At 41.1% G+C, this 27,426-nt stretch overlaps 1 protein-coding gene and 1 pseudogene across 8 annotated transcripts in view; both read left to right on the top strand.

Annotated features, from left to right (window-relative positions):
• Positions 1-26,130, top strand: part of SESTD1 (SEC14 and spectrin domain containing 1) — an 81,449-nt gene extending 55,319 nt beyond the window's left edge. For all 8 annotated transcript variants that reach the window (XM_066612350.1, XM_066612348.1, XM_066612355.1 and 5 more), the window contains 9 exons: positions 3,563-3,685; positions 6,166-6,360; positions 7,137-7,251; positions 8,374-8,533; positions 11,298-11,379; positions 12,146-12,268; positions 14,187-14,378; positions 22,227-22,348; positions 23,560-26,130. In XM_066612350.1, the coding sequence (XP_066468447.1) occupies positions 3,563-3,685; positions 6,166-6,360; positions 7,137-7,251; positions 8,374-8,533; positions 11,298-11,379; positions 12,146-12,268; positions 14,187-14,378; positions 22,227-22,348; positions 23,560-23,689 (1,242 nt within the window). In that variant the 3' untranslated portion in view covers positions 23,690-26,130. The remainder of the gene's footprint in view (positions 1-3,562; positions 3,686-6,165; positions 6,361-7,136; positions 7,252-8,373; positions 8,534-11,297; positions 11,380-12,145; positions 12,269-14,186; positions 14,379-22,226; positions 22,349-23,559) is intronic.
• LOC136637300 (5S ribosomal RNA) lies at positions 657-777 on the top strand (annotated as a pseudogene).
• Positions 26,131-27,426: the final 1,296 nt, after the last annotated feature.

Genomic DNA, 27,426 nt, shown 5'->3' with positions numbered 1-27,426 from the left:
CAAATTCTGAGGTGAATTTCATTAAGTGATTAGACTTGCTCCTAGATATACAATCTTATAAGGTTGCAACCCAAGGGCAGTTTTTGCTGAAAAGCTGGTTTTGCTACTTAGTGCCGCAAACAAGAGATGTAAGTCAATCAGGTAGATTTAATTGTCCAGATCTTTCAGGCAAGTTAGGGCCATTTTACTCATAATTTTTTGTACTCTGGTATGGATAGTCAAGTTCAAAATGCATATACCACCTTTTCAAAGGTGCATGCATATTTAATTGGCTGGTTCGTACACTACATACACAGAAGAGATCGTCAGGGAAGGATCAGGCCCATCGTTTTGGGTGAGTTGCGGAAAAATTCAACCAATTAAATATCAGTTGCCATTCATTGTTGACAAGCTGCCACGTGTATTTTGTACTTGTCTATTTGTACAAAAGTATAATCTGAATCAACCAACATAGATTGAACATGCAAGGATGTTGCAGGATGTGTAAGGATGTTGCATGTGTAAGGATGTTCCTGGATTTGCATCTCAACTAGTACTTCTGATTTTGGTTGCTCTTGTTGTGAATAGAAGAAGCATTCTGCTTGTGCAAGGGACCCTTGAAGAAGACTGTGTAGCAGCAAGAGATGCTGGGCAGGATCCCCTTAGTTTATATAGTTGTATACAGCAACTGTTACCCTGTAATTGCCTGATCTTATCTGATCTTGGAAGCTAAGCAGGGTCAGGCCTGGTTAGTACTTGGATGGGGGACCGCCTGGGAATACCGGGGTGCTGTAGGCTTATACCATAGTCTTTCGAGACTGAAGGTTGCCAGCCATATAGTTGTATATTGCCCAGAGGTTGTGAATATGCATGTAAGCAGCCCGAGCATTACAGTTCCACAGCTTAGGCAGTAATTATGCTGAAACCAGTATAAGATATCTGTGTAAACAGGGCTTTTGACATTGCTTTACTTATGGATGCCTCAAAAGTGTAATGAATGGAGCTGTCAGCCTATGCATGTGTACACTTGCACACACACCCCTATACATCTGATTGTGCTTTAATTGTGATTTTTATTCTCTTGTATTTTGATTTTTTGTAAGCTACCTTGGGTCCCTTCGGGGAGAAAGAGGGGTAAAAATACTATAAAGAGGTTCTTGGGGTAGCAATCTTGTTCCTCTTTGTCTTTTTAGTTCTCTGATCCTTGATGAGTATTTTAAAGATACTACTTTTTGTTAATGATCTACTGTTTCCCCTCAGTTCTTAGTCTTTCACTGTCCCTCTTTCTGAAACTTCTAGTTCTCATTCTCTGTCATCACACAAAGAATTTGTACATGAAAAATTTTTATAGCTTGTGCAGTGAAACTTTGCGTAGGATGAGGCAGCTCCACAATTTATTATTTTTCATTTATATCGTAAATCATCTCAGGGCACTTCTCAATGTTATAAAATAATTCAAATAATCAATGTGCAAATCTGTTCATACTTGTCTGGCAGAGAGCAGTAGTCCTCCCTGATAATCTCAGTCCAGAAGTTAAGCAAGATGAGTAGCTTATCAACCTCCTTTTAAATAGTTAAGGCCTTCCTGAATCTATCTTGGCAGAGTGATACAAACCCATGAAAAAACCCCAAAGAGACCCTTTCCCACATGCACTTTGGTAGTAATTCCCTAAATGGCAGTATACATAGAGAAGCCTCCCCTGAAGATCTAAAACTAGTTCTGTCAAATACGCAACTCAGCTACAGTTAGGGTCCAATCCTACCCAACTTTCCAGCACTGATGCAGCTGTGTCAATGGAGCGTGTGCTGTGTCCTTTGGTGGTAAGTGATTCACAGAAGGCTCTTCAAACCCCTTACCTCAGGACTGCATTGTGGTTACAGCTGGAAAGTTGGATAGGATTGCGCCCTGAGTCTGCTTTACTGCCTGCAATTAAACACCTATACAAATAACTGCAAATGTACTCTACTATTAGAGAGTAGCAAATATTGTAGCATAAATCGAGATACTGGTTGAATCTTGTTATTCATAGGGTTCCATTCCCAGAACTCAGATGGCAAAAATCACATTAAAGCAAATCCATTAAAAAAATAATGTTCCTTTGCTAGGCGATTTAAAACGGCCTTTGTGATGTAAGACACAGTCATTAGGTAGACAATCCATCAATCAGTCTCTCTCCAGGTGTTAGAAAGGCTTCACTCTGAGCCTGCAACCCAACTCCTCCCTTCACCCAGAGTGCAACAAAGTGATTGAATGCAAAGTGATTATCTTTCTTTCATGTTCAGGGGGAAGGAAGGGGTTGTTTGTTTTGGAGTGAAGCTGTTTTAAGTGCCTGGAGAATGATTGGCTTGTCAGCTGGCTAACCCTCTCTCACATAAAAGAGGCTATTGTTAAAACAACTTTTTTCCTTTAATTGAAAGGGCCCTTCTTATAGCCATTGAGATAAAATCGCAGATAAAAAATCTGTATATTCCTAAACTGACTAAACTGTATACAGGTCCAGACTCATTATTCGAGAGGGTTCCATTCCAACCACTCACAGTGAATGGAAAAAAATGCACTATAGCAAATCTATTTAAAAAACAAAGTTTCTTTGCTCTGGTGATTTAAAACAGCCTTGCTGACCTTTTGAAATGTACACAGAGGTGATCAATCTGTCTCCAGGTGCTTAGGCTTCACTAGGAGGCAGCAATCCCTCCCTTCACTAGGAGCCCCAGCTAGGGGGAAAGAATTGAGGAGGTGATAGGAGGTGATAATTGCTGCCATTTAGCCTTCTTTCAGAGACAAGGGAGGAGTGAAGCCTGCAGAGAGAATGACTGTTGGATTGACAGCAGGCTGCCCTGTCTGACATTATTAAAGGACTGTGTTCCTTTAATTTAAAGGGCCCTTCTCATCAGCTTTGAGATAGAAAAACCTGTGGAAACTTAGGTTATACCTGTAATCACTTGTATGACTGTCTCTCTGCAACAGTAAAAAGCAGTTTTTTAAACTGTAATTTTAAAGGGGTGCATTTTTCCTCTTCTACTGGGATCAGCACATTCCTTCTCATTTCCAGGGGGCCATTCGTGTTGAGTGAAATCCGTGTTTAAAAAATCCACGTATAACAAGGCTGGACCTATATTCCTAAACTGATTTGGGCACTATAATTTTGCAGTTTAGAACAATATTGCTTTTCACTAGAAACGTACAGTTCATTTCCCTTTTTCTGAAGAAGCTAGCTTTTCATCTTACCTGCTAATGCAAATATGAATTGACAAATTTGAGTGTGCCAAATAGTTTCATGCTTCATTTCTAATGTGAGGTGACAGGTTATTAAGGCTCACAAAGAGAACATTCTTCCAAAAAAAACATTTAGGAATGTTTGAGCAGTTTTCCTGGGTCTACTTGCCCTTGTACCTAAAAGAAATATCTCCCCTCCCCATTCTTGTTTATCTTGGGGCTAAGACATTATTGTTGTTTTTTTTCAAGTGCATTGTGAACTACTTCTGGAAGGGAAATTTAAATGACATTAGTTCTTTAAATTCTACCCAGCTTGTGTTGGTTTAATTATTTGCTGTGATGTAAATGTTGCTGTTTGATCAACAGGTGGTGAACTGGCTTGAAGGGCCTGGTTCAGAACAGCTTAGAACCCAGTGGGGGATAGGTGATTCAATTAGAGCCTCGCAAGCTTTGCAACAGAAACATGAAGAGATTGAAAGTCAGCACAGTGTGAGTTTTCATTTTCCTAAGGAAGTTACTGCATGTTTGTTCTTATATGTGCAATTAATTATGTGCAACATTTTCTAATGACATTTTTTCTAGTAAATTTTAGGCAGTGATTTATGAGGTATAAAATACTGCTCTTTTTCTTCAGTTTACAGCTTAGAATAATAGCTGCCTATAAATATTGCCAACCTCCATAAGAGTTGATTAAAGCCTAGTGTCATGGCAATATCCTGCTGTTTCAAAAGGAAAAGTACTAGTTTGGACTTCTCATGAAAAGTAAGGACACAAAATGTGTTTTGTGACAACACAAATTGGGAAGCACTAATTTGAGGGTAAATATATTTTTCTGAGAAGCATTTGGTAGAATCACTTTCATGATCAATTATGGCAAGTAAAATCATATGTAAACTTTGAAAACGGGTTGTTGCGTGATTTATAAATTTTGTTTTTAAAGAACAAAAATTATTTTAAAATATTTGGTTTAATTAAAGTGAGCTAAATGGAGAATGTGCAGAAAAAACCATTCATTGGATATCATGCAGAATGCATGCGTACTTTTTACCTGCTTCATGTTATCGGGAAATGAGGTCAGTCTTGTGGTGTTCTCTTTGCAACTTAAGTAAATTCCAAATCTTCTGCAATAGAGGCAGCCTGAATGGAAGATGTGTTTGCAGCATCATGGAGGGCAACTCCCTAAATTGGTCTGCTTGCAAAAAATACACAATAAAATATCCAGAGATTATGAAAATTGCATCTTAGTAGCACTGCCAACCATGATTTGCCAGACTTCTTCAATGGACAGGGCACAGTTCCATACACCGATGAGTAAGAACAGAAATGCTGTTCCAACATTAAAACGATATCCCACCCTCTCATGAGTTCTGCATAGAAAAACAGGCTCCTAACCTGTAACTGATGTTCCTCCAGCAGTCATCTGTGCAGTGTGTTCTCCTAAACCCCACTGCAAGTGTCACTCATTTATTAGATCTTGGCATGGTAACATAAAATAAGCTGAATGTGAAGCTGCTAGCTTCCACCTTTGAGGCACATGCAGGTAATCTTTAAAAAAGGTCTTCAGAAGAGGGGTAGGAGCACCACTTCTTGATTAAAGCTGTGGACTGTTTTTAAAGATTGTTCTGAACAGATGCAGAAACTATTTGTGGGACTGCACAGATGACCATTCAAATAATATCAATTACAGATAAGCAGTCTATTGACACAACATGGCTTTCTCATGAGGTTAGGCCTTTATTACTTCCTTAATGGTAGGCGCCATAGGTCTCCTCTGTAGAGAACTAGTGCAGGGAAAGCACCCCACAGGCAGACCACAGCAGTGATACAAGGATATCTGCAAGAGGGATCTGAAGGCCTTAGGAATGGACCTCAATAGTTGGGGAAACCTTGGCTTCTGAGCGTCCTGCTTGGAGGCAGGATGTGCAGCATGGCCTCTCCCAGTTTGAAGAGACACTTGCCCAACAGACTGAGGTAAAGAGGCAAAGAAGAAAGGCCCGTAGCCTGGGAGACAGACCAGGGACAGAATATATTTGCACTCAGTGTGGAAGGGATTGTTACTCCCGAATCGGCCTTTCCAGCCACACTAGACGCTGTTCCAGAACCACCATTCAGAGCGCAACACCATAGTCTTTTAAGACTGAAGGATGCCAACAACAATGGTAGGTGCATAAGGGCTGATCATGCTTAACTGCGACAGCCAAAAGTATTATGGAGTCCTCACAAACACTCAAGAATTGTTTCTTTGGACTGAACTTTGGCATTAAGAACACTTAATGGGGTAACACACTGTGGGGTTTAGCCAGCCCAGTGCTAGAAATTCCTGATATCTGAGGTAAAATAGTGAAGATTCAAAATGATCAGCACCCCCATGCCATTTGTAGTTGTTGGGCTTGGTGAAACTGTACCCTGTTTCTGGACCTGTCCCACCCACCACAGTTGTGAGGGGATTGGGTTTTAACTTAAAAACTCAAGGCCCAGCTCTTCTCCCCCCCCCCCCCCATTGTTTCATTCTGAGAATAGGAAACAGTTTTCGTCTTGAAACCTAAGGCCAGCTGAAATGGATGCAAATAATATCATCCAGGAATACCTGGCGCTGGAACAGCACTGTGTACTTCCAGCACCCTGACCAGTTACAGAATATTAGAAAAAGGGTGATAATTGTTAAGGTCTGAGGGGTCTAGACATGGTGTATTTAACTACAGATTTACTCCTCTCTCTCAAGGAAGGCATTTATCATTTCTGCTGTTCAAATGTACTAAGACACAGGCTTGCTGTCTTAATAAGTCAGGGAATAAGGCAAGGTTTTGAGTGTGCAAATGGCTGATTGTGCAGTTCCAATTGTTCTTTGTGTGTTATTGGCTGAACAAGCTGAAAGTTTCACTTAAATGTTTTATATTTGCTATTGATCAGGTATTATGTGTTACCTCAGAGATTGTGACAGAATATTTCTTACGGTGTTGATTTTGCAGGAATGGTTTGCAGTGTATGTGGAACTTAATCAACAGATTGCAGCGTTGCTGAATGCTGGGGATGAGGAAGACCTTGTTGAACTGAAAGCGCTACAGCAGCAATTGAGTGATGTTTGTTACCGGCAAGCCAGCCAGCTGGAGTTTAGGCAAAATCTGTTGCAAGCAGCCCTTGAATTTCATGGTGTTGCCCAAGACGTAAGTAAAATATTTGTACACTTTTTCATTATACATTGTTGCTTTGTGAATATTACTGTAAAAAGTCAACAGTTCAAGCAGGTTCTGCCAGTAATAAATGAAGCCAAAGTAATTTTTTCCTTATTCTTCTTCAAGCCTTCATTTTCACAAAAGTTAAAGATCCTGTTTCCTATCATTCTCAGGATGTTCTCTTCAAGAAGTATCCTAGTTGCAGATCTTGGAAGTACAGCAATGCCTTGCACTTTTGTCGGGTTAGGGATCAGAGCATGGATGAAAGTTTAAAAATGAATGAATGTCAAAACATAGTCTTATTTAGCTTGCAAATTTATTTTGGCTGGCGAAAAACATAAATAACTATATAACATATTTGAATGTGTGCAAAACCAAAACAAACATAAGAACATCATGGAAGGTTGGATGAAAGAGGAAAACACATGACATTAGAAATGTGGTTATAAATGAAAATGGTTGAAAGAGCACTTGAAAGTTGAAAGTCAAGTGGATGAAAGTTCTGATATTGCTGTAATGTAATAGAACCAATATGGTGTAATGGTTCTTTTGTTGAACTTAGACTTGGCAGATTCAGGTACAAAATCCCCATTCAGCCAAAAAGCTTCCTGGGTGACATTGGGCCAGTTACTATCTCTCAACCTTATCTTCCGCACAGGGTTGTTGTGAGGACAAAATGGAGGAAGGAACCATTTACACCAGCCTGAGCTCCTTGGAGGAACAGTGGTATAAAATGTGAAAAATAATAATTGATCTTCTTTTTTTAGTTGTCTCAGCAATTAGATGGCCTACTAGGAATGTTGTGTGTTGATGTAGCACCTGCTGATGGAGCATCAATTCAGCAAACTTTAAAACTACTTGAAGAGAAACTAAAAAGTGTTGGTAAGCCAAAAATTGTCAGAATGCAAGTATATTAACTGCAGATGAATTAGGAGGATAATAATATTTAATAGTAAAAAATGTAGAACTTATTGTTCATAAAAGCATTTCTTTTCATCAGATGTGTGACTGTCTCTTCACTGCTCCTCTAGATACATTTGAAGTTTCTTTTGTTTAAAAAATAATAAATTGCATTGCAATACATGGACAGAGGTGAAAACATGACCTCACCTCTTCTTTTGTTTCATAAGGGCTCCGAAGTTATTTTAATGACTTGGCACTAAAAGTGATTGATACATTTATTATTTAATTTGCACTGCAGAGACATGCACTTGGGTTTTTGACAAGCTGCTTGTTTCAGATAGATGAAATATCTGTATAAACCGAGATCTATAAGAAGTTGTCTGTGGCATGCCTTGTTCATGTATAATTGCAAATGCAAAGCTAGGTTGAGTATGCCAGTATTTTAAAAGGCTTTAATGAGAAATCTAGCAAGAAAAACGTTTCTGAAAACTTCAGTTTAAGGTGAAAAAACATTGCACAGTGCAAAACATTTTAAAAAGAAAACTTTAAATTAATCGTAGTTGTGCCCTAAAAACTCGTAAGGAAAACACTGAAGCTGCTTTATACTGAGACAATCATTGGTTATCCTGACCCCAAACTATCTACTGACTGGCTGTAGCTCTCTAAGATTTCAGGCAAAGGTGTTTTCCAGTTATTTTTGTTTGGAGATGTCAGGTATTGAACCTAGCACCTTCAGTGTGCAAGGCATGTGCTGATGGGCCTCTCCCTGTAATAAATGTTAAAGCTGTCTGTAACAAATGATAGACATTTTGCAAATTCTTTGTGCCGAGTGCAGCTTAAATGCTAATTACCTACTGAGTTACTATGTTGAGTTGATTGTCAACTTATGTAGGATGTGTTGAAGCACTTATTTTATTTTATAGTCTAGTAAGTTAAGTGACATCGTTTTATTGAAAGTTAAATTGCTGCAACTAACTTATGCAGGAATGAAGAGAAAATTGGGCAGACATTCATGAAAGGGTAATAATATATATTCACATTTGCTGAAGGATAATATATACTAATTCTGTGAAATAAAAAGTTTGGTTTATTGTACCTTAGACTTGGGTCTGCAAGGTTTGCGTGAAAAAGGTCAAAGTCTTCTTGATCAGATGTCTAACCAAGCTTCTTGGGCTTATGGGAAGGATGTAACCATTGAAAACAAAGAGAATGTTGATCACATCCAGGGAGTGATGGAGGACATGCAGCTCAGAAAGCAAAGGTGATAATTGTGATGAGAATTTTCTTCTCCGTTCAGAAGTTCAATTTAAAAACATTTTACTTCAATTTTCTATCAGATTCTATGTGAGTTTAATTTGCTATTCCATTAAAAGTTCTACAGCTCACTTGATGCCTTCTCTACTACTATTGTGGTATCTTTTTCAAAAAGAATACTAAGATACAATTTGTACCATGCACTGTCGCACAGCAGATCATAAGATCAGGCTTAAAGAGAATATGCTAATCAGAGCGACTAAGATGATTACGGGGCTGGGGCACCTTCCTTATGAGGAAAGGCTACGGCGTTTGGGCCTCTTCAGCCTAGAAAAGAGACGCTTGAGGGGGGACATGATTGAGACATACAAAATTATGCAGGGGATGGACAGAGTGGATAGGGAGATGCTCTTTACACTCTCACATAATACCAGAACCAGGGGACATCCACTGAAATTGAGTGTTGGGTGGGTTAGGACAGACAAAAGAAAATATTTCTTTACTCAGCGCGTGGTCGGTCTGTGGAACTCCTTGCCACAGGATGTGGTGCTGGCGTCTAGCCTAGACGCCTTTAAAAGGGGATTGGACGAGTTTCTGGAGGAAAAATCCATTATGGGGTACAAGCCATGATGAGTATGCGCAACCTCCTGATTTTAGGAATGGGTTAAGTCAGAATGCCAGATGTAGGGGAGGGCACCAGGATGAGGTCTCTTGTTATCTGGTGTGCTCCCTGGGCATTTGGTGGGCCGCTGTGAGATACAGGAAGCTGGACTACATGGGCCTATGGCCTGATCCAGTGGGGCTGTTCTTATGTTCTTATGTTCATGAACTAGAACTGGTTCCCCTTCATTTTTCAATCAATTTTAAATATGCCTTAAAATTATGACAAACTAGTCTAGAAAGTTTATAGGATTTTATTATCAAATGCTTAATTTATCTTGTAACATTTAAATATTAAGTATTTCTTTATCTCTCTGGGTACTAAGACTTGAGAGAGAGAAACTGTATTGGAGGCATTCAATCTAGGTCTCCACAGCTTGCTTCTCTACTTAGTAGGTTGCTTATTGCTGTTCTGGCAGATCCTCATGACCATGCCACAGAGGTGGCTGCCATAATCTGGAAAGGGGGTAGTTAGGAAGGGCTGAGAAAGTAAATGCTAGCTGTGTTGCTCTGGGAAGGAAGGGCTGGCATTCTTACTACTGGGGATGCCCCTTCTCCTGGAAGGTGGGATCGGAACCTCAATGAACGGATACTCCTCCCACCTTGGGGGCATCCCCTCCTGTTCCCCAGTTCCAGTCCTACCTTCCAGGAACGAGGACGGACCTCTGTCGTACTCTGGCACGAGATCAGTATTTTTTTCTTTATTTTTTCTTTCTGCCTTCTTCCTTGGAGCGGGGTGGGGGTAGAACCTGCCTCCCAGGCTCTGCACAGAAGCCAAAGCCCGTCCGTTGGTGGGACTCAGCGCTGCCTTCCCCCTCACTGCAAGCAGGCAGGAATGGCGGGTTGAGGCAGCGTGGGAGGCTTCCGACCCTCTCCCCCACCCAGAGGCGGCAGCGGCAGCACCCTCCCCGCCAGCCAGCAGGATCACTGGAACCATGTGGCAGGCGCCATCTTGGACCCTCCCCCCTTTCCCGCGGGAGGGACTCAGGCCGGTGGCAGCCCAGCGGTGGAGCGCTCTGCAGGCCCCAGTGACGCTGCACCCGCAGATGGCTCACTGGGGCGGCGAAGCACCCATTGGTCGCCGCTCCCCACAAGCGGCAGCGGGGTTCCGCCCTCATCCAGCAGGCCCCCCCAGACCTCCAGTAGCAGCAGTGACAGCGGACCCAGTAAGCCCCCAGACAGAGCAGCCACTCCTTCTCTGCAGCGGTGCGCGACTGCGGGGGGAGCAGGAACGCTAACAGGCAGCGCGCCAGGTGGGCGGTGCTACCGCACCCCTCACAGCGGGGTCACCGCGGGGCAGGCACCCCCCTTGCGGGCCGCAGCGAAGCCCGCCCTCCGGGCAGCACCTCCCACACAGGCTACCTGCCCTACCCCACAGCACAGGCCTGCTAGGCAAGGGGGGAAGCATGGTGGGGGAAGGGTGAGCGCCCCGGCAGGCCCCACCTTTTCTAGTTTTGCCGCTTCGCAAGGCCCCCCCCATGGAGGATGGGAACCTGCAGCGCCTGGGGCTGCAGCCCCAAGGAGGACAGGAGGAGTACCAGGACCCACCTGGCACCGCAGTTACCCCAGGGGGACACGGGCCTACCATGGGCCAGTCCAGGGGGGGATGTCTGTGTTGTCCCAGGCCCAAATTGAGTCCATGGTGTGACGGATCCTGGGGGAATCCAGCAGCCCCGGGCCCACGGGGGGGCAAGAGGAAGTGTAAACGGCCCCCCCATCATCCTGCTCCGATTCCAGCAGCCCTGAGAGGGAGCCCCCCCCCCACGCAAGCGGCATTAGGCCAAGGCTGAAAAGGGCGAGTCAGAAAAGCCTAAGCTCTTTTGCCCACTAAGCTACTTGCCCACTGTTGTGGGATATATTCATATTATTGATCAAAAAATATTAAAGTATTAGCATTCAAGATTCCAGTAATTTTTAAAGCAGTTACTTCTATATTTTTTACTGTAGGATGATGGTAATATTTTGCCAAGCTTCAGTAATGGGGGGAAAAAACTTGCTACCAAAATCTAACAGTTTATGTTCATTGTGTTTTACTATGAAGGTGATATCTAGATAGAAGGGTTAATACAATGGTAGTTTGATGTCGTTGCATATTTTTCTGGCTTTTGCAGGTGTGAGGACATGGTTGATGTACGACGATTAAAGATGCTTCAGATGGTTCAGTTATTTAAGTGTGAAGAAGATGCTGCTCAGGTAAGATCTAGAGATACATTTATTGTGACCTGTTGGCTTCATGTCCTGCATGTGAGCTTCTAAGAGGCATCAGGTTGGCTACTGTGATAAATGGGATGCTGTACCACAGCGTTTCTCAGTGGGTCATGAGCTAATTTCAGGTGGATTGCATAGCACCTAGCTCATCCACCTTTGAAAATAGAGGGCTGAAAATACAGGATACAGAGTTACTGGGCAGGGCAGGCATGGTGCTTTGCCCTGAACAAGTGGGAAGGTAGGACACTGGAAAGGGGGGAGGGCTGTGTGGTTGGAGAAGGATATAAGTCTGCATTCTGCTTTAACTTCTGAGCTGGAATGTTTGAATTCCAAGCTATATAAAATAACAGCATGAGCACACAAAGTAATGGGACCTTTGGCTGATCGTGGCTTAGGTTTGAAGTATAAATTAATGATGTCACTTCTGACCATGACATCACTTCCAGGAAAATGACATCACTTCCAGTGGGTCTTGACAGATTGTTGTTTTAAAAAGTGGTCCCCGGTGTTAAATATTTTTTTAGAACCACTGGTGTATCAGAGAGGCCTTTATAGATTGATCCAGGAAGATTGCTCTTTGTGAATGCCTTGTTTAACTGACAGATTAGTACTAAAGAGAATTTAGTTCTTAATATCTGAACACCCCTTTAACACATCGCAAAGTTAGTCTTATTCAGTGCATCTCAGACAAATAGATTATGGTAGTTTAAAATGATTTTCTGTTTTATAGTTGTTCTCCTCTTCTGTGTAGGCTGTAGAATGGTTAAGTGAATTATTAGATGCTCTATTGAAGACCCATATCCGACTGGGAGATGATGCTCAAGAAACCAAAATTTTGTTGGAAAAGCATCGGAAATTTGTTGATGTGGCACAGGTATATGATAAAATTCTTTCATTCTGTAGTTAGATTAACCACTGAAAACTTTTCAAATGGCTGTTGTCTTTACAACTGTTAATTATTGTTAGATCATGTAGTATTGTTTAATGAATGAAACCTTAATTGCCAGAAATCATGACTAGATCAGACAAGATTGTGGCATATTGTTGTGAACAGCTATAAAGTTATCTTTATAAAGTTATAAAGTATACAGGTGTCTTCCTGGGTAATGTACAGAATGGGTTTTTATATGCTTGAATTTACTTCATCCTCAACAAGCATTTCATGGTTACTCCATGTATACCAGTGGTGTCCAAAGTTTCATCATCTCTCTGACACTGTGTCGGGGGCCCGGGGAAAAAGAATTAATTTACATTTAAAATTTGAATAAATTTGCATAAGTTTACATAAATGAATATATTAAAGATGAACTTATATGAATGAATGAAGGTCTTGTGATAGCTCAAGGCCTATAAAAGGCCTTGCACAAAGCAAGGCTGACCTTTCCTTTGCTGCCTCTGCTGCATCACAGACATGAAACAGCAAGCAGTAGAGGGAGCCCTCATCCCACAGCTCAAGCGAGAGATCAAACAGTTGCCCTCACGCTGAGAGCAGTTGTGTTGGGCCAGTGCGGGCTCCAACAAATCTACAGAGCGCCAGAGGCTCACTGGAGACTGGGGGCTCCCTGAGGGCCACATTGAGAGGCCTCGAGGGCCGCATGTGGCCCCAGGGCCGGGGTTTGGGCACCCCTGATGTATACCAAGCAACGCTTCCACATTTTTCAGAAGTTAATTTCATTTAACTATGTAACTTGATAAAGGAACTAATTCATTCATACATGCAAGAAATAAATGTCAGCAGTGCTGTATATGAAGTAAGGGTCCAAATGCTTTGGTATAATTTACGTGCTAGCCATTATTTTCTGGTTGCAACTGACCTCTGCTTTTCCCTGGATCTTTTATCATAACTCTGAAAGGAATTGTGGTTTTCTCTGCTCTTACACTGACCTCCACAGAAGGCATATGCTGCATTGCACAGCTATAACCTTCTCTAGAAGCCCAACGGGGAAGGAGAAGTGCCACTCTTTCTTTCTTCCCCCAACTTCTGAGTAAAGGAGAAGAATGGCGGTTTTTTCCCTTACATTGGGGTTTTGTGGCCAATATCTTGCTTCTGCTTCCAGCAAAAGTTCAATGGGAAAGGAGAAAAATCATCCACTTTCTCAAGTTTTCTGTGAGCAATATAGAAATAGGGCGAGGTAGTTGACTTTTGCATTGACTTTCCTGCATCCTAACGTGAGTTTTCATAGAACATGAGGTGGGAGGACATTTGTGATACTTGGTTGAAACCTGGACTGGAGCCACAGGAGAGTGTATTACTCACTGTTGGTGAGTAGGTGGATGGATTAATCAATGGAACCCTGGTATGTTCCATCAGGGGAGAACTAAATTTTGCTGATGGTCCTGGAAGTGTTTATGCTTCATAGTGGGCAAAGAGTGTATATGGAGAGAATGGTGTTGGAGGAAATTGGTAATGTACCTGACCTGTCTGGTCATCTTACTCTTAAAGAAGTTACCAAAATTTGCATAGCAGAGTTTGTCGGACATAGTAAGTGCCTATTTCCATTTTGTGTGCATTCACATGCAAATACACACATACTTCAGCAACTTGTTTGGAGCAAAAAAGACACAAAGTCATCTTCCAGTATCCCTGCCCTTCATTCCCCACCTGGATTTATCAAGCAAGGTTGTTGCTAGACAAGCTAGTTTATACAAATAGGCTGATACTTGAATGGAAGAAATAAGTCTTGTGATTTACATTTTAAATATTTCATGTCTTTCAGATGTATTGCTGTGTTGTCTTCAAATCTGTTCCAAGATTTGAAATTCAAATTTTACATCTATTTTTCTTTTTATAGAGTACATATGATTATGGGAGGCAGTTACTACAGGCTACAGTCGTTTTGTGTCAGTCTCTGCGATGCACTTCTAGGTCCTCAGGAGACACACTTCCAAAACTGAATAGAGTATGGAAACAGTTCACAATAACTTCAGAAGAAAGAGTAACTAGGTTGGAGATGGCTGTTGCGTTCCATTCAAATGCTGAAAAAGTAAGTGGCATCAAATTATTCTAACTTTGATGTGAAATACTTGCTTTTGGTTAATACATTTCAGTTAGGGTTTTTTCCCCAGAATATTCAGATTACAAAGGTTTGAGTTAACACACATTTCCATATTTTGTAACTACAGGTTGGGACTAATTGTCTGTGGATATTTAATCCATGGATTTGATCAGTGCAGGTCCCCCAACCCATGTTGAGTCCTGACCTGTACCTTCTGAATGCAACCTAAGCTGTGAAATCATTATTATGTCTGGTTTTCAGTCTGTGCCTCCACTTCAAATGTGCCAGGGCACCCGGGGGGGCATATGGCTCCCGTTGAAAATGGCTGGTCTAGTGTGCCAACTGTATTCCTTACTTGAAAGATCTGATCTGGCCACAGTTATATAGGCCACTTCTTGGTTAGACTACAGTATTGAGCTTTAAATGGAGCTGCTCCTGAAAGACATTGCATCTGTTCCTGCAGAAGAAAGGCAGGGTATAAATCTTTTAAACAAATATTTGGAGGCTGCAGCTGGTTCAGAATGCTGTAGTCAGGGAGCCACCTGAAAGGAGAATATTATTCCATTCTTCAGGAATGGCACTGGCTTCCTGTTGGTTTCTGGGTCAAATTCAAGGTTACTGGTTATTACCTTTAAAGCACTTCACAGTTTTGGCCCTTGATACCTTAAAGGGACTGCCTTCTGCCATATCAATTTGTCCATCTGCTGAGATCTTCACCACTGAGCAAGGCTTTCCTGATGTGTACATGGGAAAGGGTCTTTTCCATGATTACCCCTCTGCCAATATGAAACTCTGTTCCTCAGGACATTTGAGAGGTGCTCTCTCCCCACACTTTTAAAAGTGTTCTTAAGATTTATCTGTTTCATCAGATATTTGGGTGTTTAACGTGACTTGTTCCTTAACGGTGGTCTGCTGTTTGCATAGTTGTATTTATCTGTTTTGATTATGGTTTTGTTTTGTTGACCATAGCTTTTATTGGAAATTGATTTTAATGTTTTGTTACTTTTATGTTGGCCACCTTGGGACCTTCTGAATGAAAGGCAGAGGATAAGAATTAAATAAGTCTTATTTGAATGACAGAAGCACAAAAATTTGACAATAACAGGCTTCCTAATTTTTCATGGCTATTCCCCAGTTCATTGTGTTATTACTTCCATACACTCAAGTTGCCTGAGAGCAAGCACTAAGATAACAGAACCTCTGTCAGGTTTAAAAGGGGTAATGTTACCAAAAAGGCTGCTTTCTTTGTTTAGGGGAATTAGTATATTAGCCTTTTGGAAACTTTTTTTTGGTACCATAGGCTGGATTAACAAGACAGCGTAGAGCAAAGAAATCCCTTGTTTAGCTTAAAGAGGAGACTGGGAGGAAGGTAACTTTCAATCAAAGGATTATATTTTTATTGTGTATTGCAAAAATACACAAAGGTAAAACATAATACACATGGAGAATCGATAAGTATAGATTTCTAGTACTGGTCTGGTGTACCTAATTAGTGGTGGGTGCGTGTGCTGTGTATTTTGGGTGCATCCGAAAAAGAATCAGAAATGGACAGGAAGTAGGGAGGTATTATAGGGGTTCCTTAATCTGCTAAACCCAGTTGCTGACTAAAGATGGGGGAGCAGGGAGGAATAGGTAGGGAAGAAGGGGGGGGAAGTTTAGACGCAACGATATATTTACCTGTCGGGGGGGGAGAGTTGGAGGAAGAGTACCGCAGGACCACTCTCGCATGAGAGCAATCAGAGAGAGCCCGCATGTGCTCTGAGTTCTCTCTTAAGAATTGTCTTTGACCTGGAAGTCAATTCAAACTAACCGGAAGTATCCCAGAGCTGTGGGCATGCTCAGTAACACACAATGGTACACGTGGAGTATGTAAAGAAAAGGTGGAAGGGTCCAGAACTCAGTTATCAGCAAAGTTTGTCTCTGGGGAAGGGAGGCAATTTGCATAAGGTGCTTAAGAGTGTTAAAGCTACAACAAAAGAACAATAGACTTCCTCCTCCGTAGGTGCATGCTTGTTTTGCATAATCAGGAGACACAGTGATTAGGTTATACATTGACCTGCAAGGAATTGGGGGTTTGTGTAATTCATGTGTTTGTAGCTTGGCCATGGCCCTTAGAAACATGTGCTGGGGGAGGAGTGGCCTGCTTGCTTGGTCTGTAGAGTCCAAAACACATAACTAGATATAAAAACACAACTTGGAAGGGAAAAAGGGGATTTTCACGTAACAGGATTCCCCGCCTTGGGGCCGAGATCACGTGAGTGATCAAATCACACCAAATCAAACTAAGTAAAACACATTGAGACAAGATTATTGCAAAAAAAAACCACATCAATAATAAAAATATCTTGTGAACATCCATAATAAAATCTCTTGTACTGAGAAATCATGCATGCTATAACACAGCTCATTATTATGGTGCCTTGTGTATGGGACGGTACAGAGCAGCTTGTCACCAGCATCAGGGTGGCGAAGTTGTGGTCTTCCTCGAAGGGGTGTCGTCTGGCACAGCTGGAACTCAAGAAGGTTGTGGATCCCGTTGCATACCTTGGACCTATTCATCTGGAGCGATCGCCATGGCGTGCAGTCACCTTGTTGCCTTGCTGTCTCGCTGAGAGAGAGTCCACAGGCTGAGTGAAAAGTCACATTGTTCTGACAGCCATGCTGCTTCCAAGAGAGGTACAGTCCAACAGAAAACGGGTCCAGCTTGTCTTGCTGTCCACGCCAGAGTTTCCAGGGATGCGAGGTTGCTCAACTTGTGTCCACCGATGGATGCTTGAGGTGTCTTTTTATTTCTTTCCCCGCCTAGCTACTAAGACATCAAGTACACCAGATAATGCTGAGCATTCATGATTTCTGAGGGTACCAAGAGTTAAACACATTAAAAAAACAACTTTAAGAAAAACCATAACTCTGTCTTGCTTGGAGATCTGTTGGTTTTAGCTATAGAGTTCATAGAGAAATGTTTCTTGATGCAAAAACTTCTCCTTCTGCTCACTGCATCTCAGGTTGCTTTGTTTGGAACAGAATACATGAGGTAGACTTGTTGGGATTACATTTACATGAATACAGGTTACATGCATAAGGTGTATAGAAATTGTGAAGAGAGAGAGAGAGAGAGAGAAGAGAAAAAAAACTGATTTTGAAATTTATAGTCACCCAATTTGTGCTTCGAACCAGATTAGCATTGGATAGCCAATTTCTCTATAAACTGGACTTGACTGAGAATCAGAAGGGCTGATAAACATTCTGAGGCTCGCACTGTGTATCAGTTAAAATGTCTGTTGTGGGTGACATACAACAGGCAAAGTGAGGTGTTATTTGTAAATAAACGAAATAAATTGTCATGAAAAGCCTTCTACTATAGAAGGAAATACTTCATTAGTATTAAAAAAAAAGATATAGGCTCATTGCTCAACTCCTGTAAAGGAATTTGAGATTTAAGTAAATTTTGTCCTTTGGAGGACATTTGTCCTTTGGAGGACATGTCCTCGTCCTTTTCCTTTGTCCTTACTTGCTGTTGAAGCAAAATAAGGGTTAAAACTGAAAGATAGCCTTTGCTAAATTAGGCAGTAAAGGTTTTGCTTTGTTTGCTTCTTGCATTAAGTTGCTGGAACAAAAAAAAATTAAAACAAAAGATTGCTACTAGTTTGCACTCTGTGCATGCTCTGAAGCACCAAGATTAGGAGGGTTCCTCCTGCTTTTCTTCTCATTAGGAACAATGCATTGGCTTCTTGCATTGCTTACATAAGATCTAGAAAGTTTCAAGGAAACATAAAGTTATTAGTAAAACTTTTGTTGCTGGCACAGTGGCAGGGAGTTCCAACAGCCACTATAATCTAAACTTTTAGCATCAAAGAAGAAAAAAAAATGTTAATAGGTTTTAAAATGCATTTTACACACAAATGGTTCAATCCTTTCTCCAACGATAATGTCTTCTTTGGGGTGGAAATCTTCCACTCCCTATGGTTCTTTTATCCCTAATTCTAGGTTTGAAAGTTATTTCTTCTTGGCTGATGGAAGAGATGACTGAAGACTGCTCTCTTCCTGCTTTAGCAGCCATGTGTCCATATGGACTTTTGCCTACTGGAGCTTTCCTATTATACTTCTGCCTGTTCAAAACATCAGAAAAATCTTGTCCTAAAAGAAATGATGTAGGTGTGTCTGAATGTACAGCCACAACACGTGTACCTTTCCATCCTTTAAATTCTAAATGCACCTTTGCTTTAGGTACAAAAATCTCTGGATTTTCATAAGGCTTTACCTTATATGTTTCTCCAGGTAAAATCTGACATTCTTTCACTAAGTTTCTATGAATTGAGGTCAGTCTGGCTCCAGAATCTATGTGTCCCCATATCTTTTTCCCATTAATAGTAAAAAAAAACTTGATTTTTGCTAGGAGGGGGCTTGGAAGTGCAAGCACTGAAGACCATCATGGGGAAAACTGGTTCTGAGGCAGATTGCTCTACCTGTTCAACTGCTGCTACAGGTTCATTGCTATAGCTCATTGCTACAGGCTCATTGCTATAGCTTATTGCTACAGGCTCAGGAGCTCTGGGACTGTATTTTGATGCTAATTCTATTAACTCTTGCACAGTAGCTCTTTCCCAAAGCTCTTCAGGGACTTCACTCTCTGCTGGTATTTCCCTGAGGTAAGCTTTATATTCCTCTATTTCCTTTTCTTCAGGGGAGTTGTCTATTTCTATGCCCTGATTCTGACTGTAAAATGGATTGAAATCCTGGCTCCCATTTCTCTCCCAATTTTGAGTATCGTTTTCATATGGGGAGTGAGGGCTATAATTAGAGAAGGCTACTGCCTGGATTGGTTCCTCTTGAATCTCCTCTTGTTCATGTGTTGCAAACCCTGTTCCAGTAACTCTCATCAATTCAGATACTTGAGCGAGCTTACGCTGCAGTCTAGCGTAGGTTAGATGGGCAGTATTGATTAGGCCCAGGTGAATTTTAGTTTGCTTATTTAAAGCATCATAAACTCCAGATATGAAATCTGGTCTATCGAAGTCATACTGGCCCCCTACCTGAGGAACTGCACCAACTAACTGGGCCATTAATTTCTTTCTTTCTAAGAAAGCAACTGGGCTCTCATTTTTATATTGTTCAGTGTTACAGTAGATTTTTATCATTGAGGTGTCTGGTACCAAGGTGTACCAGACAGACCTCATCCAAGGGAGCATTTCTAAACCATGTAGGTCCTGAGCAGCCACAAGACTGTCCAGAGCTACACTGTCTTGACCCTGTGCACATTTTTGTGCTAGGGGAGTGAGGTCTACACCAGTTAAATGGGGATAACGCCTGTGAACTTTGAACATCCAATCAAGGCAGTTGCTTCTTGATAAAGTGCCTAGTTCTCTGGCAACAGCCTCTAATTCTGAAGGTTTCTATGGAGCATATACTAGTTCCGTGGTAATGTTGTTATTAGCCACTATTTCCTTGTGGTAACGGGATTAACTGGGCACTGTGTCTCTCCTTCCCATTGAGGTTTAAATGGAGACGAAGGTACTGCATCAGAGGGCAAAGTTTGCTCTGATTCCAATATTTCTTCTGCTCCATTCCCATAGACTGCGGCTATTGCAGCTTTGTGTGAGTTTAGAGCCTCTTTTAATTGCTGTATTTCCTTCTGGCAACTCACATGGCTTACAGACTGTTTGTTTTGTTGGGCCTGGGTCATGAGTTTTAACACTAAATTTCTGGTTTGTTCTAGATCCTCCTTTAGTTTTCTGTTTTCTTGTTCATATTTAAGAACCTGATCATATTCTTCTATGGACTGTTTCCTTTCTAGGGTGTAAATGGCAAGTTCGTTTGTGTAATGTTGTAACTGCCTGTTCAGATCAGTTATCCTAGCCTCTTTCTCTGCTATCTTCTCTAACTGAATCTCTTGATCTCTTTTAAATTCTGCTATCTGGGCATCTTTTATTTCTATGCTTTTCTGGAAGGTCAAAATACCATTCCACAAAGCATGAGCAAAAACTGCATCCTTCTTAGCCCCTCTTGGTCTGTATTTCTTTTTGAATTCTTCACAAAGAACAACCATTTTCCCACAAATATCCTTGCTTTCAAAGCAGCCTAATTTCCATGGATTCTGTCCTTTTTTTCCTAACCATTTCTCTATACAATTAACTCCTGAACTTGTGTACAAGTTCTGGGTTTCTTTAGATTCTGCTTCATTCATTTTCATGGTTGTTTTTTTTCCTCTCATATATTGTGCTTGCTAATTGCTTCAGTTAAAAGCACACTGGGAAGGAATTTTTATTGAGGCTTGCTTACTCATAAGGAGCAAACAGCTGACTCCTTTTAGCAGGATCAAGAGCAAAAAGTGAGTACTGGAGGGTCTGCTTCTTGCAGACTGTAACCAGAGCCACGGGTGTAAAATTTTCCTGGTCTGCATTCAGGTAGTCCACCCAACTCCAAAAATCACAAATCTGTGAGTCTAGCGTTTCTCAAGTCTATGTTCCTACTCCCTATGCTTTTTCCTTTAACATTCAGCAAGGTTTTTCCTAGCATCTCCAAAAGGATCTTTGCAGAACTACTGTCTGATCCTGTGTTAGCTCTGTCACACTGGCATCACCAACACATGCCTGCCCGCATTCTCCACCAATAATAATGTTACCAAAAAGGCTGCTTTCTTTGTTTAGGGGAATTAGTATATTAGCCTTTTGGAAACTTTTTTTGGTACCATAGGCTGGATTAACAAGACAGCGTAGAGCAAAGAAATCCCTTGTTTAGCTTAAAGAGGAGACTGGGAGGAAGGTAACTTTCAATCAAAGGATTATATTTTTATTGTGTATTGCAAAAATACACAAAGGTAAAACATAATACACATGGAGAATCGATAAGTATAGATTTCTAGTACTGGTCTGGTGTACCTAATTAGTGGTGGGTGCGTGTGCTGTGTATTTTGGGTGCATCCGAAAAAGAATCAGAAATGGACAGGAAGTAGGGAGGTATTATAGGGGTTCCTTAATCTGCTAAACCCAGTTGCTGACTAAAGATGGGGGAGCAGGGAGGAATAGGTAGGGAAGAAGGGGGGGAAGTTTAGACGCAACGATATATTTACGTGTCGGGGGGGAGAGTTGGAGGAAGAGTCCCGCAGGATCACTCTCGCATGAGAGCAATCAGAGAGAGCCCGCATGTGCTCTGAGTTCTCTCTTAAGAATTGTCTTTGACCTGGAAGTCAATTCAAACTAACCGGAAGTATCCCAGAGCTGTGGGCATGCTCAGTAACACACAATGGTACACGTGGAGTATGTAAAGAAAAGGTGGAAGGGTCCAGAACTCAGTTATCAGCAAAGCTTGTCTCTGGGGGAGGGAGGCAATTTGCATAAGGTGCTTAAGAGTGTTAAAGCTACAACAAAAGAACAATAGACTTCCTCCTCCGTAGGTGCATGCTTGTTTTGCATAATCAGGAGACACAGTGATTAGGTTATACATTGACCTGCAAGGAATTGGGGGTTTGTGTAATTCATGTGTTTGTAGCTTGGCCATGGCCCTTAGAAACATGTGCTGGGGGAGGAGTGGCCTGCTTGCTTGGTCTGTAGAGTCCAAAATACATAACTAGATATAAAAACACAACTTGGAAGGGAAAAAGGGGATTTTCACGTAACAGTAATGCCAGTGATATGCACTACTGCTTCTCTATGTCAGGTACCAACCCACTCTGGAGCAGCATTATCAGTCTCTAAAAGTCATTTAGACAAGTCACCAATCTCTTAAGAACAGCTCTATCAAAGACCACAGTGAAACTTGCAAGATTTTTAGAAGACATGAGAACTGTAGAAGCACAACATATGTTTCTTAATATCATTTTATTTTTTTATTTTACAGGTTTTACAAGAATGCCCAGATCAGCCTGAATCTGTTAATGACATGGAACAATTTGATGAAATTGAAGTTGTTGGGAAATCACTTTTGGACAGATTAACAGTGCCTGTAATTTATCCTGATGGGTATGTTGGCTGTTCTTACGACTTTGATTATTCTAAATGGTTTGGTTTGTAACAAAAGCTGACCCAAACTAGGTGTAGAAATGCAAAAATACTGTCATGTCATTATTGTATTAAATTTTGGGAAACAAAACAGTAAGTTAGATGCTAAGGCAATTAGCAATTAGGAGAATTATTTTAAAAGGATATCTTAATTAATAATCTTACATCTGCTTTCTTTCTGTGCTTTCTTGCTGAATATAGTATAATGAGGAAATACAATTTTATTGTTCACTTGAAGTAAAACTTTGAATTCAACAAACATTTCACATTAGTTTGAAGCAGAGGGGGTGTTTTGCTGGCTACCTGTTTTTGCTTTTTTCATACTCTACAGCAGGGGTCTCCAAACTTTTTGGCCAGAGGGCCGCATCAAATATCTGGCATGGTGTGGAGGGCCGGAAAAAAAATTTAAATATAAAATTTAAATAAATAAATTAGAGATGGAACTTAGATGAGAATGGGCTCATTCATTCTACCTCTCTGACCCTCAGAACACACTCCAGACACAATCAGTTCACGGTTCTGGTCATGTTCAGTTGAGTGGGCCAGAGGCTTTCAGGGGACAAGAGGTTGGCCGCGGGCCGGAAAGAGGCTTGCTGCCGGCTGCATCTGTTCCGCGGGCCAGGGTTTGGAGACCCCTGCTCTACAGCCATAATTTGCTATATGCTGTGAGAAAAACTGTGAGCTCCTTGCCTTTTTCTGTCCTTTTCTCAAAGTAGCTCTCCAGTAATGCTAGTCAGAATGTTATGGGATGCAGTTTTCCTGAATGGTTTCTTTAAACTGAATATATTTAACTAAATACAGCAATACCTTGCACTTTCATCTGGTTAGGGACCGGAGTATGGATGAAAGTAAAAAATGGATGAACATCAAAGCATAGCCTTATCTAGCTTGCAGATTAATTTTGGCCAGCAAAAACTGTAAATAACTATATAATACACGAAAATGTGTGGGAAACCTAAGTAAACAAAAATAAAAGCATAAGAAAAATTGATGAACATCATGTAAGGTTGGATGAAATTGGATGGAAGAGGAAAGCATGTGGACAAAATTTGAAATGTGATTATAATTGAAAACAGCTAAAAGAGCAAAGTAATGAAAGTCAAGCTATTGCTGCAAATTCACGATACATCTTAAATTCATTTCTTGGTTTTCCCCCTCCTGTTTGTTTTTAGTACTGAGCAGTACTTTGGGAGCCCAAGTGACATGGCTTCTACAGCTGAACACATTAGAGAGAAGATAAAGCTAGTTTGTCTGAAAAAGCAGCAACTGAGTCAACAAGAAGTCTGTACAACAGAGAGCTAATAGTCCGGACTTTATCTGCCAGTTCATAAGATGTCTGTTTGTAATCCAGCATGTCATTGCAATTTACGCCTATCATAACACATTAAAATGCATTTCCACAGCAATTATAAAAAATATCTTTTTTGAAGTAAACCTTTACATCTTAACAGTGTATTTCTACCAAGCCATAATTATTTAACATGCTATGAAACCATAGACATCAAATATTATCAGAAGGAACGGAAAACATTGCACTGAACCCTTGCTCTGAAGCTTTACCCGACTTGTCAGATGCTTCTTTGCCTAAGCAGCTGATGCAAGCTTTGAATGGTGCTAATAAATACAGGTTCCACACAAAATAGTAATTCTCTTTATTCTCCAGATGAAGTAGTATTTTTAGGATGTAGGCAAGCTATCTGTTGTGTAGACAGTGGTGACCCTATAATTTTAATTTGTATTACTTTTTAAATGGTCCTTTTTATTGTGCCAATATGCATCTCACCCATCAAATCTTTGAATATCAAATTTAATTATAGTGGGGTTTTTTCCAATTTGTATGGATAATGTATCGAGAGCTGTTTTGTGCTTAATAAAATCTATCTTCTAAAAATCTGACAACACTTATGTAAGCCTGTATTTCCTAAGGTGTAGCAGAATTCATGAGTACAAGTGGGAAGGCAGTGCTTTCTTTTGTCTCCAGCATTGGAAAAAGAGAATTTACACTCTTTCTATGATGTGAAGGAGGTGTATATGTACACTTCAGATCAGTGGCGTAGCTAATGATTGTGTAGCCCAGTGCCAAGCTCAAAATGTTGCCCTGGAAATGATGTCACAACCAGAAGTGACATCACGCCCGGGCTTTTAAAAAGTGAAAATTGGAAGGAACCCACCTCCTTACCCCAGCAGCTTGAAACTGACTTTCTCTGCTGCCCCCCCGGTCAGTGGCATAGCTAAGGCATCTATCTGGTACCTGGGGGTCAAAGATTTGTAGCCCCCTCCGACAAAATCAAATTTAATTAAGTAAATAAATGTGTGCCCCTGATTGGTTCAAGACACTGTGTTGGGGTGAAGAGGGATGGTTATCCTCCCCTTGCTAAATATAAGAGGGGCACCACTTGAAAAAGTGCCTTTTTACCCAGTTAGACTGTATTATGATACATGGAAAAGTGAGCTGAGTCATATTAACACTTCATTTGTTTCCTGTTGTATCACGATAACATGACATTGCAACATGTCAATGACATAATATGTCTAGTTCTCAGAACAATCAGTCTCATAATTCAGTTTTGAGTTAAGGAAATCCTTTTTCTTTTCCATAAGGCATTTGTGTTTTCATGTTCTGGTTAATTGGCCATAACGTTTGATAGAATACAGATATTCCAGTGCACTTTGCTTCATTGCATTCAGCATTAAATTACCTTTCCAATGATATATAACATGATGGTATTATTCATATATACCAAGATTTTCACAATTTTGGTCACTAGTGTCAAGCTCAGCTTGTTGCTCCCCTTAAATTTGATGCCTGGTGCAACTGCTACCCCCTGCACCCTCTTAGCTACGCCACTGCTTCAGAGTCTAACTGGAAGACCTTATCGCTTGAGCTGAGATAAAATTGTAACCACATTTCTCCTGTTGTCTCTAGGCCAAACTAGACATGAGTTTTTATCATGCTATTTGGCCCTTGTGTGTTGAAGCAATGGGGACCCTGGTTCAGATTTGGGTTTCAGGTGATGGGCATTTAACTTCTTTTCCCATCATGATTGTAATTCATCCCTCCCCACCCCGAAGCTGCTGCTTGTCCTATGAAAATAGTAGTTAGAGGGAGGAGAGCTGAAAGCAGTGCAGACTTGATCTGGGTTGGGGCTGCTGCATGGATACTATGCTGCAGCCCCACCCCAAGATGCTATAAAACACAGGATACCAACAACATGTTTACATTCATGTCTAGTGTAGCCCTAAATTAAACATCTGAGGAGTAAGAAAATACATTGAGAGGGGAAGGAGCATGCACACCCTCCTGTAGTTCAGCTTCTTTCTGCAAACCTGAGAGTTGTGCAAATCATCACGTCTTCCTGTCTACTCCCACCTATAGATGGAGAAAAAAGGATTTATATTTTATAAGAAAGGGCGACGAAGGAAATCTAAATCAAAGAAGATACAAGGATGTAAGTTGATCTGTCCTTAGCTAGGAGGTAATGAATGATTTAATGACTTGGTGAGATACTGGCTCCCCCCTTCACTTGGTACTGTACTAGCAAACATTGCAGGTATGTGTTCTGTCAATTACATGCTCTTGACTGAGAAAACCCAAGACAAACAATTTGTATAAAATTTCCAGAATTGATAAATGCTACATATTGTAATATTATTAAATGTAGGGAATAAGATAAAATTATATGCAGACTGTATTTACTCTACCAATCTGCAAAAGCCAAATAAAGACCTTTTATATTTATGAAGTATGAGCACATTTTCTTTTTTTTCTACTTTCTGGAAAGGTAGTGCATTATGAAATAATGATGTGGAGGTTTAGATCCCCTATGCTCAAAGTGTTTGCCATCTTGGCTCATGAAGATGGAGCCAGTTGCAGAAGGCACAGATTTGCAACTTTGAAAAACAATCCAAAGTTTACTTGGAGTGCAGGATACATGTCATTTTGTCCTCTCCCTTTAACATAAGAACATAACATAAGAACATCCCCACTGGATCAGGCCATAGGCCCATCTAGTCCAGCTTCCTGTATCTCACAGCAGCCCACCAAATGCCCCAGGGAGCACACCAGATAACAAGAGACCTCATCCTGGTGCCCTCCCTTGCATCTGGCATTCTGAGATAACCCATTTCTAAAATCAGGAGGTTGCGCATACACATCATGGCTTGTACCCCATAATGGATTTTTCCTCCAGAAACTTGTCCAATCGCCTTTTAAAGGCGTCTAGGCTAGACGCCAGCACCACATCCTGTGGCAAGGAGTTACACAGACCGACCACAGACTTCCACAGACCGAGTTCCACAGACTTTCTGCCTCCTACTGGACAGCTTCATAAGCCATTAAGCTGGTGTGGTATGTGGGTATAGTACTTTCAGGTTTTTATGGATAGAAAGCAATTTCTGAGTCGGAGAACTCCAGAACCTGAATCTGAGGAAGAAATTGAACTATTCTTTTGTCCTGGCCATACTGATGGGGTGCAGTGAACAGTTCAATGACTTCCACTTTGGACAAGAAACAAGTACACACACAAAGTATTTAACTTACAGCTACATTATAGATATTATGACCCAGGTTATGTATGCACTGCATTAAAATGATCATCACAATTCATTCCAATCCATGGTATTGTCCATGTACCTTCCAATGTATTTCTGCAAACATAAGTGCTAGAACAGTGTTTCTCAAACTATGCGTTGGGACCCACTAGGTGGGTCGTGAGCCAATTTCAGGTGGGTCCCCATTCATTTCAGTATCTTATTTTTAATAGACTTGATGCTACCATGGTATGTGACTGCATCTGGGGAAATGCCACAGCTCTGTATTTTTAACAGGCTAATATTTATATGCTTTTAACAAAGGTAGTCAATGGGGCTTACTCCTGGGTAAGTGTGGGTAGGATTGTCAAAAATTTTCCTGCTTGATGATGTCACTTCCGATCATGAGGTCACTTCCAGTGGGTCCTGAGAGATTCTCATTCTAAAAAAGTGGATCCCGGTGTTAAACAACTGAGAACCTCTGTGCTAGAAAATTTTTAAAAAGAAGA

Source organism: Tiliqua scincoides, chromosome 1 (genome assembly GCF_035046505.1).
Source record: "Tiliqua scincoides isolate rTilSci1 chromosome 1, rTilSci1.hap2, whole genome shotgun sequence".
NCBI lineage: Eukaryota > Metazoa > Chordata > Lepidosauria > Squamata > Scincidae > Tiliqua > Tiliqua scincoides.
The sequence above is the reverse complement of the archived record's forward strand: the minus strand, read 5'-3'. Positions and strand labels throughout refer to the sequence as shown.